General features: G+C 36.0%; 2 protein-coding genes across 2 annotated transcripts; one reads left to right on the top strand and one right to left on the bottom strand.

The window, feature by feature from the left end:
- Positions 1 to 2393: 2393 nt before the first annotated feature.
- On the top strand, positions 2394 to 11862 carry LOC130946032 (DNA-directed RNA polymerase 3B, chloroplastic). Its single transcript, XM_057874715.1, has 19 exons — positions 2394 to 3275; positions 3466 to 3669; positions 3749 to 3882; positions 4133 to 4202; positions 4358 to 4416; positions 4740 to 4857; positions 5265 to 5378; positions 5615 to 5746; positions 6290 to 6706; positions 7092 to 7142; positions 7577 to 7647; positions 7939 to 8023; positions 8139 to 8291; positions 8830 to 8904; positions 9407 to 9496; positions 9999 to 10046; positions 10139 to 10253; positions 10660 to 10763; positions 11036 to 11862. Exons 1-19 carry the CDS (start codon positions 2442 to 2444, stop codon positions 11144 to 11146), a joined length of 2985 nt encoding a protein of 994 aa, XP_057730698.1. The 5' UTR covers positions 2394 to 2441; the 3' UTR covers positions 11147 to 11862.
- An 84-nt stretch (positions 11863 to 11946) lies between these two features.
- Positions 11947 to 14774, bottom strand: LOC130946584 (serine carboxypeptidase II-2). Its single transcript, XM_057875381.1, has 10 exons — positions 14390 to 14774; positions 14188 to 14295; positions 13930 to 14025; positions 13742 to 13834; positions 13520 to 13605; positions 13179 to 13439; positions 12938 to 13071; positions 12756 to 12851; positions 12422 to 12527; positions 11947 to 12333 (listed from the first exon to the last, which is right to left on the bottom strand). Exons 1-10 carry the CDS (start codon positions 14646 to 14648, stop codon positions 12172 to 12174), a joined length of 1401 nt encoding a protein of 466 aa, XP_057731364.1. The 5' UTR covers positions 14649 to 14774; the 3' UTR covers positions 11947 to 12171.
- Positions 14775 to 15338: the final 564 nt, after the last annotated feature.

Raw genomic sequence — 15338 nt, 5'->3', positions numbered from 1 at the left:
TTTCAAAATCCGAAAAAGGAAGGAAGACACCCAGACAGGTGATCATACATTCATACATAAAGAAGAAATGAGAAGACGCCTCATTGGCCCTCCCAAAGCAAACCCGGTCTTCTGGACCCGGGACTACCAACTCATACTTCGGCTCGTCATCCTCAGAAACACAAATCCTGTGGTGAGTACGAAGATGAGTAATAAACTCCGCATCAACCAAAGGTTCCTCTCCTAGGACTGTGACATCAACCCATTGAGAAAGAGCCTCTACAGAAGACATTTTCTAAAAACACGACGAAAACCTACAAAGGAAAAAGAATAAAAAATGAGAGTCCCTAAGGGGATACGAAAGCCTACAACGTCACTTCTCCCTCTCCAAAGAAAATAAAACCATGCAATCACAAAGCATGTCATAAAAGTAAAACGCTAACCTTTATCCGAAACCGAAGGTTGAAAGAAGTAGAGGTCTCCGAATGCAAGAATGAAGCACGAACAAAGCAAGAAGAAATTTGAAAAATTGCAGAAACGAAAAAATGAAAGAGAGGGAAAGTATTTATAAACATACTAAGGGGCATAATGGTAAAAGCGGGGCAGTCATTAATGAGAATGCACCGTTACCAAAGTCTACGCACATCCCTAACGGACACGACGCTTGATTAGACGTAACCGTCAGAACCGAAGAGACACGAAAAGTCACGTCGGTTTCAGAAAATCACGTCGGTCCTCCAACAAGTCGACTACGATCCCGAGTAAAATACTTGAACCCAAGTCCTATAAAGATCTTGGGCTCAAGTAGGGGCACTGTTCCTACCCTGGCCCAATAATAAAGGCCCAGGTCCAAATAAGAGGCCTAGTCCAGAAGATCGAGCCTTACTAAACACCAACCTTCACACTTAGAAGTCGGTGTCAAACCCGACTTACTCCCAAGAAGTCGGGACGGAGAATAGCTGGCAGATAAGCACTCATTCAAATGAGTAACTGCCCCTAAAATCTCTCTAACTACTTTAATCAAGCCATATCTTAACCTCCCTAAGATAATGGGACGGTTAACACCCTAAAAATATGGCACTACTCCAACGGTGGTTATTGGCTCACCACTACAAATACACTAACACCCCTCAGGTATCTCTAAGCCCAATACTCTCTAGACCTGCTCACACCCTTGCTAACTTAGGCATCGGAGTGTCTTTGCAGGTACCACCCCCCCATTCACTCACGAGCACAAGTCGGAAGAAGGCTCCAACGTGCCAACCAGCTCGGAAGCCACCATCCGCGGACGATTGGGCCAACCAAAGCCATCCATCTTATTAATCTCCGGTTACCCATCGTAACAGTAGGCTAATTTTTTTTATATGAAAAAAATATTGGTGTTTTTGTTGAAAATGGGAGTATTTGGTGTAATTACAGATGAGCGGATTTTTTAGGTGGAAAGTCAACACGTGGGGGCGTGTTGGACACGTGGCAACATCTTAGCCAACACATGGAGGGCGTGTTGGACAATATCCACAATACTGTAAAACACTTTAAATATCAATATTCAACTAAAATACAATCTCTCTTTCCATATTAAAAATAATTTCTGACTAATGTATCATATAATTTAAGAACTTAAAAAATAGTCAACGATGTCCATTACAATAGAGATTTACATCTTTTGAAACTTGAAAGTTACCTGAAACTATGGAAACTTCAAATTTTTAAAAAAAAAAAATATTTAAATTTAAATTGTTTTTTTTTTTGTACAATATGAAAAAGAAAAACCCAACTTTTCATTGGGAAAAAACTAGAATTTAGGGATAACCACTCCAAAATAATTGTACCCTATCCCTAAATATTCGTGGCCCAACTAAGAAAATAAAAGCCCATAATTAAGACCAATTCTTTTTATCTACAAAAATGGTGAACTCACTGTCTAAAAAGAACGATCAGGGTATTACTTTTAAAATGATCTATTATCTTATCTTATTTCTTATTATCTATAATGAAAATGGAGCATAATAGGAATGATTTAGTGGTAAGGTGTTTATTTATATGGTTAATAATTTAAAAATTATTATTGTTCATTTATGTATAATAAAGGGAAATAAAAATATTTTTTTATCAATAAAATGCAACATAATTAATAATAATACATTAGATTTATTTTGTATAGTGACATTATAGTCTAATAATCTTAGAATTATATTATCATTCCTTATTAAAAAAACGCAGCTAATAAATTATAATTTAAATAGCACAAATTTTTTATTATAGTATCAAATTCGAGTCTCACTCCTTAAAAAAACAAAAAATAAACACACAAAGTGAAAAAAAAAAAAAAAATCTTGAAAGACATGGACACATTGCTAAGGTTTAAGGAAGGTTTTCATTTCATGCTTCATCCTCTTCCCTCCGCAGAGGCATAAACTCTCTCTCTCTCTCTCTCTCTCTCTCTCTCTCTCTCTCTGAGAATGACGGTGGCAGCATTCTTCCCCAGTCCTCAGCTTCAGAACAGTGCCGCAACTGCCACCAGGGCAACCCCATCTCACAGAAAATCCCAACATCAACAACCTCATCATCAAAATCTTCACTTTCTGTTCATCCCCGCTCCCACTTTCCTCTCTTCACTACCTTCTTCTTCGTCGTCTTCTTCTTTTCCACTCACTATCAAGTCCTCTTCTAGCTCTACCTCAAGAACACAGCAATTCCATGTTGTATCAGACTCAATCCACAACAATGTCATTCAAGACCTTGAGGAATCCCTCACCAATTCCCACTCACACCTCAATGGTGTTCGACAATTGGACCACCCTAACCAACCCTCCAAGATATTCATCCGTGACCCACCTTGGATTTCCTCCATCTTCCTCAAAGGTCTCTGCAAGAATACCAACCTAGAATTCAAGCTTCTGTTCAAGGAAATTGAGAAGAACAAGTACAATTTGCTCAGGAGGAGGCAGATTCAAGCTGAAACCGAAGCTTGGGAGAGGATGGTGGAGGAGTACAGGGAGCTAGAGAGGGTCATGCGCGAGAAGAATTTAGCTCCTAATTTGCCTCACGTGAAAGCTTTGTTTTTGGGGTGGTTTGAGCCTCTGAAGGAAGCTATAGAGGCTGAGCAGAAGTCACAGAAGACTAAAAAGCACAAGACGGCGTTTGCGCCGCACATTGAGTCCTTGCCGGCGGCAAAAATGGCGGTTATTGTTATGCACAAGATGATGGGATTGGTTGCCATGGAGCATCATCAGGCAGGGTGTGTTGTGCTTGTTAATGCTGCTGTTCAGATTGGTATGGCTATAGAACAAGAGGTAAATTATGCAAAAGTCTCTCCTTTTTTTAATTATTGGAGTTATATGCTGATATTATCCATTGCAGGAAGTGTTCATTATGGTAATTAAATCATTAGTTTCTGTTGTAATGTAGCTTTCATTTTCATACTATATGCTGTTCCACTTCTTCTGTAATAATATATGCTGTTATTATCTTATTGTATTTCAGGTTAGGGTCCAAAAGTTCATGGAAAAAACCAGAAGTCACCAGCGCAAGAAAACGGAGGCTGATACCGAAGATGATATGAATGATGATAAACCAAAACTAATGAAACATATAAATGGTTTGATTAAAAAAAGAAGATTGAGGTCAGTGCAGAAGCTGTTGAAGAAAGAAGATTTTGTCTCCTGGGGTCGTGATACCCAGGCTAAGGTAGGCTTGAATGTAGATAAATAATTTGCTTCATCTTATACTGTTTTAAATTGGAAGTTAACTCTTTGAAACTGTGCAGCTGGGAAGTCGATTAATCGATATGTTAATTGGGACAGCATATGTACACATTCCAGTTAGCCAGTCTGCTGATACTCCTCCAGATTTTCGACCGGCATTCAGGCATAGATTTAAAGCCATTTCAAAGAATCCAGGGTGAGATTCACCCTTTTCTTTTTCCTTCCTGGAATTAGATCAATGTAGTAGTTGCTTTAGGTTGTTGACCCCTTGCTACTAAATGACACTGTCTGAAAATGAATGGTTGTAGTTTAGATATTTTAAACTGTAAACAACAAAGTATGTCTCAAGATTAATACAAAGTATTAATATAGGTGCACTGATTGCACTCTTGCAAAAACTATCTCACATTTTTATTGTTATTCAAATAACTTTTTCGTACTTGTAGGGAAAAGATTTTGAAGAATTATGGCATTATAGAATGTGATCCGTTAGTCCTTGCTGGGCTTGATAAATCTGTAAGTTGACAATTGCTGGCTATTTTGTTATTTTCAGATCTGTTTGCTTTTAAGCATCCCATTGCTCTTTTGTCAGTATACTGATAATCCTTTCATTATAAAATTGAAAAGCATGCTTACTTTAATGGCTAACTAGTGCATTCTCTTGTGTGCAGGCTCATCACATGTTAATGCCTTACATGCCAATGTTAATACCTCCGAAAAAGTGGAAGGGGTAAGACACATGGATTAGTCCTATTAATATTGCATGTTGAAAGCCTGATTTGGTTACAATTCATGTGGCTATACTATTGGTTGTTCTATAGAACCCTTATATATATATAAAGAAGAAAAGAATGAGAGAGGAGGCCAAATAATCAGAATCAATGAATAAACTTTCAGCTATTTCTCTTGAGTATGGTATCTAACTTGAGTGCGGGAAAAAATATTGAAGTACGAACGGGTGTGAATTCATATTTTCTCCCATAATCTTTAATGTCTTAGCTGCTACTCTCTTGCATGTTTGTGCATTCTAATATGCTACAATTCTCATTTCAGTTATGAAAAGGGTGGGCACTTGTTCTTGCCATCTTATATCATGCGTACTCATGGATCAAAGAAGCAGCAAGACACATTGAAGAATGTTAAAAGGACACAAATGCAGAAGGTTTTTGAGGTATTTTGTGCAACTTTTCATTTACCTTTTATCATTGCCTAGAAAGGGATGCAACGATGTTCCATAGAAAATAGGACCCAGTACATGTTGATGTATTGTTATTATTTATGTCAAACCATTGCACAGGAGCTTGAAGCAAAACATTAAAGTCTAGTTCAGTACAGTTGAGTTTCTTTATATCAAATATCATTATGAACTATAAAGTGTGAACTTTCTCATAAATTTCAAATTTGGATATTTTTAGTCTGGCACGTAGTCTTTATTTAAGGCATCATTCTCTTAATTTTTTCCTGTTAAATGACTGAATTATTTTGGCACTATTGCTTCTTGCTTTTTTGGTCGGAATTTGTTTATATGCACCTGATATGAAATTTTGAACTCTCTGCTTTTCGATAATATATTTGCAGGCATTGGATGTACTTGGCAGCACCAAATGGCGAATAAATAGAAGAATACTTGCTGTTGTGGAGGCTGTCTGGGCTGGAGGAGGCAACACTGCAGGCCTGATTGATCGGAAAGATGTAAGCATAAACTGATGAAAAACTTTTGAAGATATAAGGAAGATAAATATTGAAGATTTCATCTAAGATATTTCCTCTGTTCATCTGTTGCTTAAATTAGACTGTAAAGGGTGTTTTAGATATATTAATTAAATTTGTTTACTTCTATGTTTCCATCTATTCTCATAAAGCTGAGTTTTTCTAATTAGCCATTACAATGTAATTAATCTTGCCTATATTCCTACTTTGACTTGTAGGTTCCTATACCAGCAAGGCCACCTGTAGATGATCCAAAACAAATTCAGGAGTGGAAATGGAATGTAATGAAAGCAAAGAAAATTAATGCAGAGAGGCACTCTCTGAGATGTGACACTGAACTCAAGCTTTCTGTAAGATCTTCCATCAATTGTCAAATATCATTTTATTTTCTGTTTGAATTGCTGAAAATCCCAATTTTATTTATTTATCTATTTTCATCAAGAAGATTTTGGTATTTATCTGTTTATCTATTTGCTGAAAATTCCTTCATCTTGTGTAGTAAGATTTTGGTCCATGTAACTTCCACTTGATGTTTATACGGGTTCCATACTTCCATTTGTTCAGGAGTGACATAAATCTCATATAGGTTCAGTATAATCTTATTCAAATCTATCCAATTTTTATTTATGGGATAGGATTATATGCTTGATGTCTAGTTGGTGTAAAACTCGTTATCTTTTTAGAGGACTTTCCTCTCAACCATGTTGAGATTGGTAAGTTACACTTGATAGATAGCTTTTTATTTTGTTTGTTTTACCCTCTTGTAAGGAGCCTCCTATATTGTACTATTCTTCTCTCCATCTTATTAATGTTCTTCTATAACAAATGGCTATCCCATTTTTCCTAAGATTAAAGATGATTCGAAATTTACTGTAAAAGTACTTATGAAACAGGTGGCTCGAAAAATGAAAGATGAGGAAGGCTTTTATTATCCTCACAATCTTGACTTCCGTGGCAGAGCATATCCGATGCATTCTCATTTGAATCATTTAAGTTGTGATCTGTGTCGAGGATTACTTGAGTTTGCTGAAGGGAAGCCTTTGGGGAAGTCTGGACTACAATGGCTAAAAATACACTTGGCAAATTTGTATGCAGGTGGTGTGGAAAAACTGTCTTATGATGGTCGACTAACTTTTGTAGAGAATCATCTTCACGATATATTTGACTCTGCTGATAACCCCGTTAACGGAAATCGTTGGTGGTTAATGGCTGAGGATCCTTTCCAGTGCCTCGCTACTTGTATTAATCTATCAGAAGCCTTAAGAAGCTCGTCTCCAAGTTCTTTTATATCTCATCTGCCAATTCATCAGGTAAATCTGTAAAATGCTTCATTGGAAGCCTTATATCTTGGAAGTGAAAATTTTCTTATAACTTTTGTAGAGTTCTTTCACAAGTAGCCAAATTTACTCCTTGCTTGCCTGTAGTTATAGTGTATAGTCCTATGATACAGAGAGATTTTTCTAGATCTCGAGTGAAACTGTAATATCTAAGCAGTAACATATGATCAAAGGAAAAACCTAAATCAATAGGAACTTGAAAGTTGGTATTATAAATCGTAACACTAGAAACGACACTGATAAATTCTGTATGTTGCAAATCTCTCTATATATTTAGTCATCTTTTGACTAAGTTGCTTTTTCCCCCTTCATCTAATATCAAAGAAATGTTGGTAACCCTTCTGTGATGAATTTTCAGGATGGCTCCTGTAATGGCTTGCAGCATTATGCAGCTTTGGGAAGAGATACTGTAGGTTATCTTAAACCGTATTTCTTCAAATTTGCAATCTCTTACTGCTCTTTATGTAATGTTTATTTTATTTATTTGATTTTTATACTTCATGGGTCTAGGGATTATTTGAGTATATCTTGATCTTTATATAACTATTTTCTTTGAGGTTGCTGCATTTGGAAATGACAACATATGATTAGAAACTTTATAATAGTTATATTTTTACTGCAATTGAAATGTTTTGTTAAGATAAAGTCATATTCTAAAGTGCGGACCAAACCCCTCTTATCTGTACTTATATGAACAATTTGTGCTCCCTTTGGTAGGAAGACTGAAAATACTTCCTCAACAAGGATAGTTAAAGCTATGTGATATTTTGTAATACACATTGTTGGTGTAAAGTTCAGTGGTGTCTGTTAATCTCATTTGAATGGAATAATGTGATTTGTTAGATGGAAGCTGCTGCAGTTAACTTGGTTGCTAAAGAGAAACCTGCTGATGTTTACTCAGAGATTGCTGTTAGGTATGTCTTGCATTCAAATCCTTTCTTTGGTGCTACATTATTTGGGGCTTAAAACTTCTCACCTGGTTATGATACTGGCTTGCCGTATATTCCTGCATATAGATTAGGACATCATCTGGTTTATCATTTGGATAGTTACTTTTGAAAAATCTGGTACCTCTTGATCATGACCTACTTGCTTTTTATATTGTGTGACACAATTTTACCCCATCATAGTTGGTGCACAGTATATTCTCAACTAAGCCAAACACATGAATTGTATTGTCACTTGGGATGTCTATACGTGGGCAGGGTTCATGACATTATGAAAAGGGACTGCAAAAAAGACCCAAGTACCTATCCAAATGCTCTGCTAGCAAAGGTTTTAATTGATCAGGTCAATGTCTATTTTAAATTTTCAAAGCTCTGTTTAATGAAACAAAATCGATACTCTTTCAGTTGGCTATGATATCTTTGTTCTTCTATCTTACTCAACTTTTGGAACCTTTCAGATTGATAGAAAACTAGTCAAACAGACAGTAATGACTTCAGTTTATGGTGTTACTTTTGTTGGGGCACGAGAGCAAATAAAAAGAAGATTAGAGGAGAAAGGCCTTATTACTGATGATAAACTTCTATTTGCTGCAGCTTGCTACGCTGCTAAAGTAAGTATCAGCTTCTTTACATGATTCTCCGCTGACATGTGTAATAGTATGGAAAATGTTTGATGTCCATCGGTATAGGGGATTCTTGTGCATATAACTAGTGATTTCATGTACATAATTGGGGAATTGGGTGATTGTGATTTGTAAGTGATGATGCTGTGACTCATTGGGAATCCTTGTTCAAAGAAGAGTGGAATTCAGGTACATAATTAGGGAATCAGATGACAACATTATCACTACCCCCAGTCACCTGATTTTCCAGTTATAAAACATGTCTAGTTATTTTCACACAAATCCCTTAAGTCAATGAACATGCAAAGCATGTGTCCAAACAACATAACACCTTCCTTGATAAGGTGAATTCAAGATGGAGTCTGGTGTTTCACAATATAACATATTTTGTTGACTATCCAAATGCTCAATCATTAACAGATTTGGCTTGTTCTATTCTAGCTGTGTTAAATGATTAAAAATACGTTTTAACAAAGATGCAATATGCTTCTGTTGTTACATTTAGTTGCTCTTATGATTTCCACAGGTGACATTGAAGGCCCTTGAAGAAATTTTTGGAGCAGCTCGTGATATTATGGGATGGCTTGGTGATTGTGCAAAAGTTAGTTCTCATTTCAACTTCAGCTGATACTTGTTATAATATTTGAAATATCTCATAAAATTTCTTAATTACATGAGCTTATGAAAAGAGATTTAAGCATAAATAGGTTAGGTATAGACATGATTCATGACGGGGCAATGATATAACTGACCCATATAATTGAGCCTATCTACTGGGATAAAGCTTTGTTGTTGTTCTTATTGTTATATCTTAGAATACCAGGGTCTATTTAGTAATAGTAAGGGTGTAAAATGGACAGGTTGGGTTTCACCATATCTAATTCAGACCAATTTTATGAATCCAGACTCAACTTGATAATGACGTTATTTATTCATTAGTTTATCCTCTTTCTTTTCCTTCTTAGCCAACAATACTGACAATCCCTAGTGTCTTTGCGGCTTAAATATGAAGAAATATGTGTATGTGTGTATTCCTGCTGCTGATTTTTATTTTTTTCCCTTTGTCTCTCTCCATTAATGGTGTGTTCTCAAACTTTATCAAGGTGATTGCTTCAGAAAATGAAGCCGTTCGCTGGACCACTCCTCTTGGTCTTCCGGTTGTACAACCATACTGTAGAAATGAACGTCATCTGGTAAGCATTATATATACGAATGTATTTTTCCTTCCAGTTATTACATAGGGTTAATATACTTAATAGTGAGAGATAAAAACAACATACTAAATGTAAAAGGTAAGGTACTAAGCTACTATATTTAAAAGGATACAACACACCCTAAAATTTCAAATATTTAGAGTTCTTTTACAATCACAATTACAAAGTGTGTGAATAACTTTAAATTCCTGGTGTGAGACTTCAGTAGGAATTAGTTACCTACACGGTATGCAATAATTTTGAAGTGGCTGCTATAGTACTTAAATATACTAGAAATTATCTGGGTATCCAATCGCCTGATATTTCCTCATAAATGTCAAAGACCAGCATAATATTTTGCTCTGTGCTAAGTTCATGGCAGTGGCAGTAAATTCCTGTAATTGGTGCTAATCGTCAAATGACTGACTTGAATTAGAAAATATAAAACTTAACTTCCCTGACCTTGAAGCAGCAAAATAACGAACCTCTCTGTTTACTGCAGGTCAGAACATCTCTTCAGATATTGGCTCTGAAGCGGGAGGGCAACACAGTATGTTTTATCAATTTTTCTTTATATATATAATGTTTCATCTTCCCTTTCTTTCTGAGCCATTTTCATTATTTGAACTTTTCATGTTCTAGGTCGATGCCAAGAAACAGAGAACTGCATTTCCTCCAAATTTTGTACATTCACTTGATGGTTCACACATGATGATGACTGCTCTTGCCTGCAGGGATGCTGGCTTATGCTTTGCAGGTCTCCAACAATTCATAAACTTGTGCAAACTTCTATCCATACTCAATATTATACCCAATATTGTTTTGTTGTTGTTATTGGTGGTGATAGTAGTGGTAAGCACTGTGAAGTTTTAAGTGCAATAGAATTGACCATTTTTTATATGCTCCATGGATTTTGGTGGCATCTCTGCTTAATTCTTTTTAGAACTAGATGTTTCAAGGATGGAAGAGTTAGGTGCAACTAATTTAAGGTTGTGATTGACTATCACGATCCGAATGGAAGGAGCAGTTTTGAGTCCTACTTATCTCCATATAACCCATTTGTTGAATATTGTATATTTTAGTGGCAGGAAAATCTATTGAATTATTATTATTATTTTGCTTGTATTTGGCTCTTGAACTTTCTGAGATAAATATGTATGCAGGTGTTCATGACTCGTTTTGGACACATGCATGTGATGTGGAGAACATGAGTCAGATTCTGAGAGAAAAATTTGTGGAGCTTTATGACATGCCGATTCTTGAAAATGTAGGTTATTGATGCTCCATGAGAAATTTGGGTTTATCATGTAGGAATAATGATTGGACAAAGGTTATCCTCAATATCTTGCAATATCAGACATGAAAGTTCCTAGTAGCCATGTAATTATAATTTTTTGTGATAAACTGAAAGAAATTCCTATCTAAACATTGAATTGTGAAATGAGGAAAAATGGAAGAAGAAAAATGATAGTTTAGGCTTACATTTGTTCCCTTACCCTTTAAGGAGGAATACTAAAGCCAGTTTTGATTTGTTGACAGTTGCTAGAAGACTTCCAGACATCATATCCAGGATTAGTTTTTCCTCCACTGCCAGAGAGAGGTGATTTTGACTTGCGAAAGGTTCTCGATTCTCCGTACTTCTTCAACTGAGCTTCTCTACACAAGCAACAACAAAAAGATTCGGTTGAAAGCATTTCTCCGTCGTATCTAATGCGGAATCATTCAGAGGCTGGAGCTTAACTTATCCTGTAGCGGAAGTAGTGATTTCAAAGAACGACCCGAGGAGATGCTTATGGGGAAGGAGAGGCAGGAAGGAAGGAAAAAAAGGTTCTGCATGATTTGTTTTGGGAAGTCTCTTGCTGCTAGGATTCTTAGACTTGGTGATCCAGTTAACACAAGGCAACTTTAGGAGCTCTAATCATCTCAGATTCGTTATCAACAGGCAGCAAAGGAAATTCTCCGCGGAATTTTAACGTTGGCAATTTCCTTGAATTGGCTTGCTGGTTGCTAGGTTCCAACGGTGGCAAACTCTGGCACTTGCAGAGCCATAGCTAACCAACCCTTTCTCTCTCTCATGTATTATATAATGTATGAATAGAAATGAATAGATGTATACTAGATCGAAGGAAAGGTCATTAGGGTAGAAACATGCTGTTATTTGTGATCTGTACATAGACTTATTCATTTTCATTGTGAAATAAATTGAGAAACGTTTGAGAAAGGACAATGGGGGGTTCATGGCTGTTACCTGAGCTTTAATTTAGAAGAGAATACCCTGTTAATTTTCATTTCCAATTCCTAATTATGGTGCAGTTACATTTGGCTCTTTGATATTTTATCTACTTCACTTTGATCAATTGTCAAATTTTAAACAAATTAAACATGAATAAAAGTTATTAATAGTTTATCATTGACTAACAAAATATTAATTGTTATCATTTTTATAAATCTCAGAGCATGTATATTTTATTGATCTTGTTACATGATAAGATTTGTTTGACTTCAAAGATCACAGACACAAATATTACAGTCTCTTAATTTCTAGAGATAAATGAGTACACATCTGTTATAGTGGTATGAGAAGTTATTCATTGGATAAGAAATCCCTAGTTGGAAAAATGAAAATAAATTGCCAAATGATCACTCTAAGAGGCACTAATTTTGAGATGCACATTTTAGGAGTCACTGACAAGCTGAAGAGTGGGCATGGAAGTTCCAGCTATGAAGGCTTTGAAGAGTGAAAGAGCAAGTTTTGGTCTATGCAAAGGAACTTCATGTCCTGCTCCCCTTACTGCCACAAAGGTTAGTCCATCATATTCTTGTGTCCACCCTCCCACCTGTTTTTTTTATATCAGATTCACACTCCACTAAACAAAGCCAATATCTGCCTATGAATTGCAAGACTAAAAACTCGACTGCACTTACCTGCCCTTCGTCGTACCATGGACGCCAAGGGCTAACTGTCGGAAGCTTAAGAGCATCTATACTATACCGAGTAGATGTCACCGGGATTACTGAATCTGTGTCACCACTGAAAAGGGAAACAATAAATATATAAGTTAAGGAGAAGAAATGAAAGGATGTTTGTCGCTTTCAAGCATATTGGATTTCCACAGCTAGCAGCTTCCTTCAAGAAATTATATGAATTCACAAATGGAACACATTTAGACAGTGATATTCACAGTCTCTTCATAACATTTCGACACATGTTAAACACCAAATAGAAGCAACATCAAGGATATTGGATAGTAAGGCTAACCTGAACATCCATATCCTCAGTCCTGAACCAATAAGTTCATGATAAACATCGAGCACCGTACTTGGAGAGTCCTTCCAGTTGCTATTTACAGCTTCACTGGAGAGCATCGGAGAGTTGAGGCTTCTGAGCTATTAAATTTGGTAACATATAGCGGACATAAAGAAGATGCTTCATTGTATTACCTGCAGGTTTCCCATTTACTAGGCTTGTGATCTTGATCAACATGAAGTGCCTTTTGGACCTCAGGTAGATTGAAGTATGCAGTAGAGTGCTTCTCAGTGCAAGGATCATACCCTTCATTGAGTCTACCAAATCTCTATAAACTCAATATATTAATTAATAAGGATCTATGTTTGAACTCCACAACATATGAAGGTCCAAAAAAGCGAAAACCACTTAATATTTTTATAAAGGCATACTCACATGCTTTCTTCTTAGCAGTTGCTTTGTCTGGCTAACATTACCAGGGCACAGAGAAGTAAAGATACTGTAAGGGTCAATATTGCCGAGCTCTACATCAGCATTTTCAAAAACCTGACCGCAAGAATTTGAGGGATGTACGAACGACTCGGAATCACATTGGTTCAATAGTTTGTATGTTTGATCAGAAATCAAACCACTTGCCCACATAAACTGAGCAACCCCCAAATGGTCATGGAAATCATCAGTAAGAGCATTTCCAACCTGCATCACAAATACACAGTACAGTGGTTACATTTTGTGATGACAACTCAACAAGCAACAAGAGGTAATAGAGTCTATACCAAGTATCCTTTCAGATTTATAGCATTTTTCTTTGTTTCCGAGTTGTACTTCAAGATAGCTTGGCTAAGTTGAGGAACATAATGCCCTGAAACAAAGGATCTACTTTTGACATGTCCTCCAAAAGTATATCAAGATAAAAGATAATATCTATCTAAAATGAAAACAAAAAGAAAACAGAATTATAAACTTCAAATGCTTTAGCTTGTCACTGTATTGTTTACCTGCATAGCTCTCACCGGCGATAAAGAAGTCCCTTCCTTTATATTGGGAGAAACGCTCAAACCACTTCAATAAGAATGTTAGAGAGTCCTCAGCTGTGCATAAAGTTTTATTAGTGTGTGCCACTCCATGATATGTGATTCAAAGCAGAAGGATGAAGGATGAGGTAATAAATGCTCAAAGTTATTACCAGTCCTCTTGTCGCCATTGTTAAGAATGTCAGATGAAGTGTTTGAATATGAAAACCCAACTCCAACCGGAGAATCAAGAAAAAGAACGTTGGCAACTACAAGCACAAACATGACAAGCATAAGAAAGATTGATATAGCAATGATTTCAATGGAAAGAGACATCATTATATAGTAGAGAGCAAGGAGAATCTTCAATAGGAACCAAAACAATGTAGAAAAGGAATGAGGGTAGTAACTAAATGCTGATTCTGATTCACCTTGGTTCCAAGAGTAAGGATTCAGATAAAGTGTTTTCCCATCTGGATTTATATGAAAGGGGCCAATTTCTTCTGCCTCACCATAAGCAATGGATGAACATCCAGGCCCTACACAAAAATGTTTCACTTCATATCAATCCCTTGCATACAAATATGTAATCCTCTATGAATGATAAAAACTCTATCATATTAGTAATAGTACCTCCATTGAGCCATAAGAGAAGGGGTTTGGTTTGAGGGTCCTGATCAGCCTCCATGAACCAGTAAAAGAGGGCCCTTCCAGCTTCCTCGTTAACAGTGACATAGCCAGAATAGTGTTGGAACTTGATATCAAAAGATTGACCCGGTAGCTTTCCAACCTTGTCTAGCTTTTGCTGCACAAAGGGAGAAGAACATGTAACAGTAATGGCCATGGCCCCAACAACAAGAGTGGTCAAGGTTATCACTTGAGACCACCCCATTTCCGAAGATGCTGTGAATGAATAATACTCGTGGGTTGTGAAGAATTTATGTTACACTAGGAAAGGAAGCGAGTGAGGTAATGAAGGAATCAATCATTGCTGTTAATGTCAGATAAAATCATCGATTAAGCTTATTTAAGCATATGACTCAACTCACTACGGTTAATTTAAGTTGCTTTATTCTATATTAATTATCACTAACATCAATTAATTTAAAAAAAAAAAAAAAACTCCCAAGGTTTCTGCTTTTCGTTTTTTATATTAGAGGTTGAAATCTCTCTTTCTCCACGGAGCAACTCATTATTAACGATAAATTTTTAAATAAAATTTTAATTCATAACAAATTAGTTTTACTTATTATGTTGAGAAATACAATAATAATAACAAAATATTGTTCTATTAGGTAGGATCGGTTATATAAATCAAACAATATTATTAAATTTTATTATGTATCATGTATGCAAAGAAATTATTTATATATAAATATCGTTTAATCATTTTATAGATAGTCTTTTTCTATCTTTCACTTTTTATCCATCTTTCATTTTATCCATTTATGTTACACTTGAGTAGATAGCCAATTTCAAATTTGAATAAAGGAGAAAAATTGTATTAGATCTTCAACAATCTAACATAAAAACTTAGTCGAATCTTTTTAACCTGAATAAAAAATATCTTGAGAGGTACTGT

The sequence above is a fragment of the Arachis stenosperma genome, chromosome 1 (genome assembly GCF_014773155.1).
Source record: "Arachis stenosperma cultivar V10309 chromosome 1, arast.V10309.gnm1.PFL2, whole genome shotgun sequence".
Taxonomy (NCBI): Eukaryota; Viridiplantae; Streptophyta; class Magnoliopsida; order Fabales; family Fabaceae; genus Arachis; species Arachis stenosperma.
The sequence above is the reverse complement of the archived record's forward strand: the minus strand, read 5'-3'. Positions and strand labels throughout refer to the sequence as shown.

What these genes read in the sequence shown, in the direction of transcription:
- LOC130946032 (XM_057874715.1), top strand. Translation starts at nt 2,442, where the DNA reads ATGACGGTGGCAGCATTCTTCCCCAGTCCTCAGCTTCAGAACAGTGCC. An exon ending in CAGCTTTGGGAAGAGATACT is followed by an intron (nt 7,143 to 7,576) that starts GTAGGTTATCTT and finishes GTGATTTGTTAG; the next exon opens with ATGGAAGCTGCTGCAGTTAA. An exon ending in GTAGAAATGAACGTCATCTG is followed by an intron (nt 9,497 to 9,998) that starts GTAAGCATTATA and finishes TGTTTACTGCAG; the next exon opens with GTCAGAACATCTCTTCAGAT.
- LOC130946584 (XM_057875381.1), bottom strand. Translation starts at nt 14,648, where the DNA reads ATGGGGTGGTCTCAAGTGATAACCTTGACCACTCTTGTTGTTGGGGCC. An exon ending in CGCCGGTGAGAGCTATGCAG is followed by an intron (nt 13,606 to 13,741) that starts GTAAACAATACA and finishes CCTTTGTTTCAG; the next exon opens with GGCATTATGTTCCTCAACTT. An exon ending in CTGAGGATATGGATGTTCAG is followed by an intron (nt 12,528 to 12,755) that starts GTTAGCCTTACT and finishes TTCCCTTTTCAG; the next exon opens with TGGTGACACAGATTCAGTAA.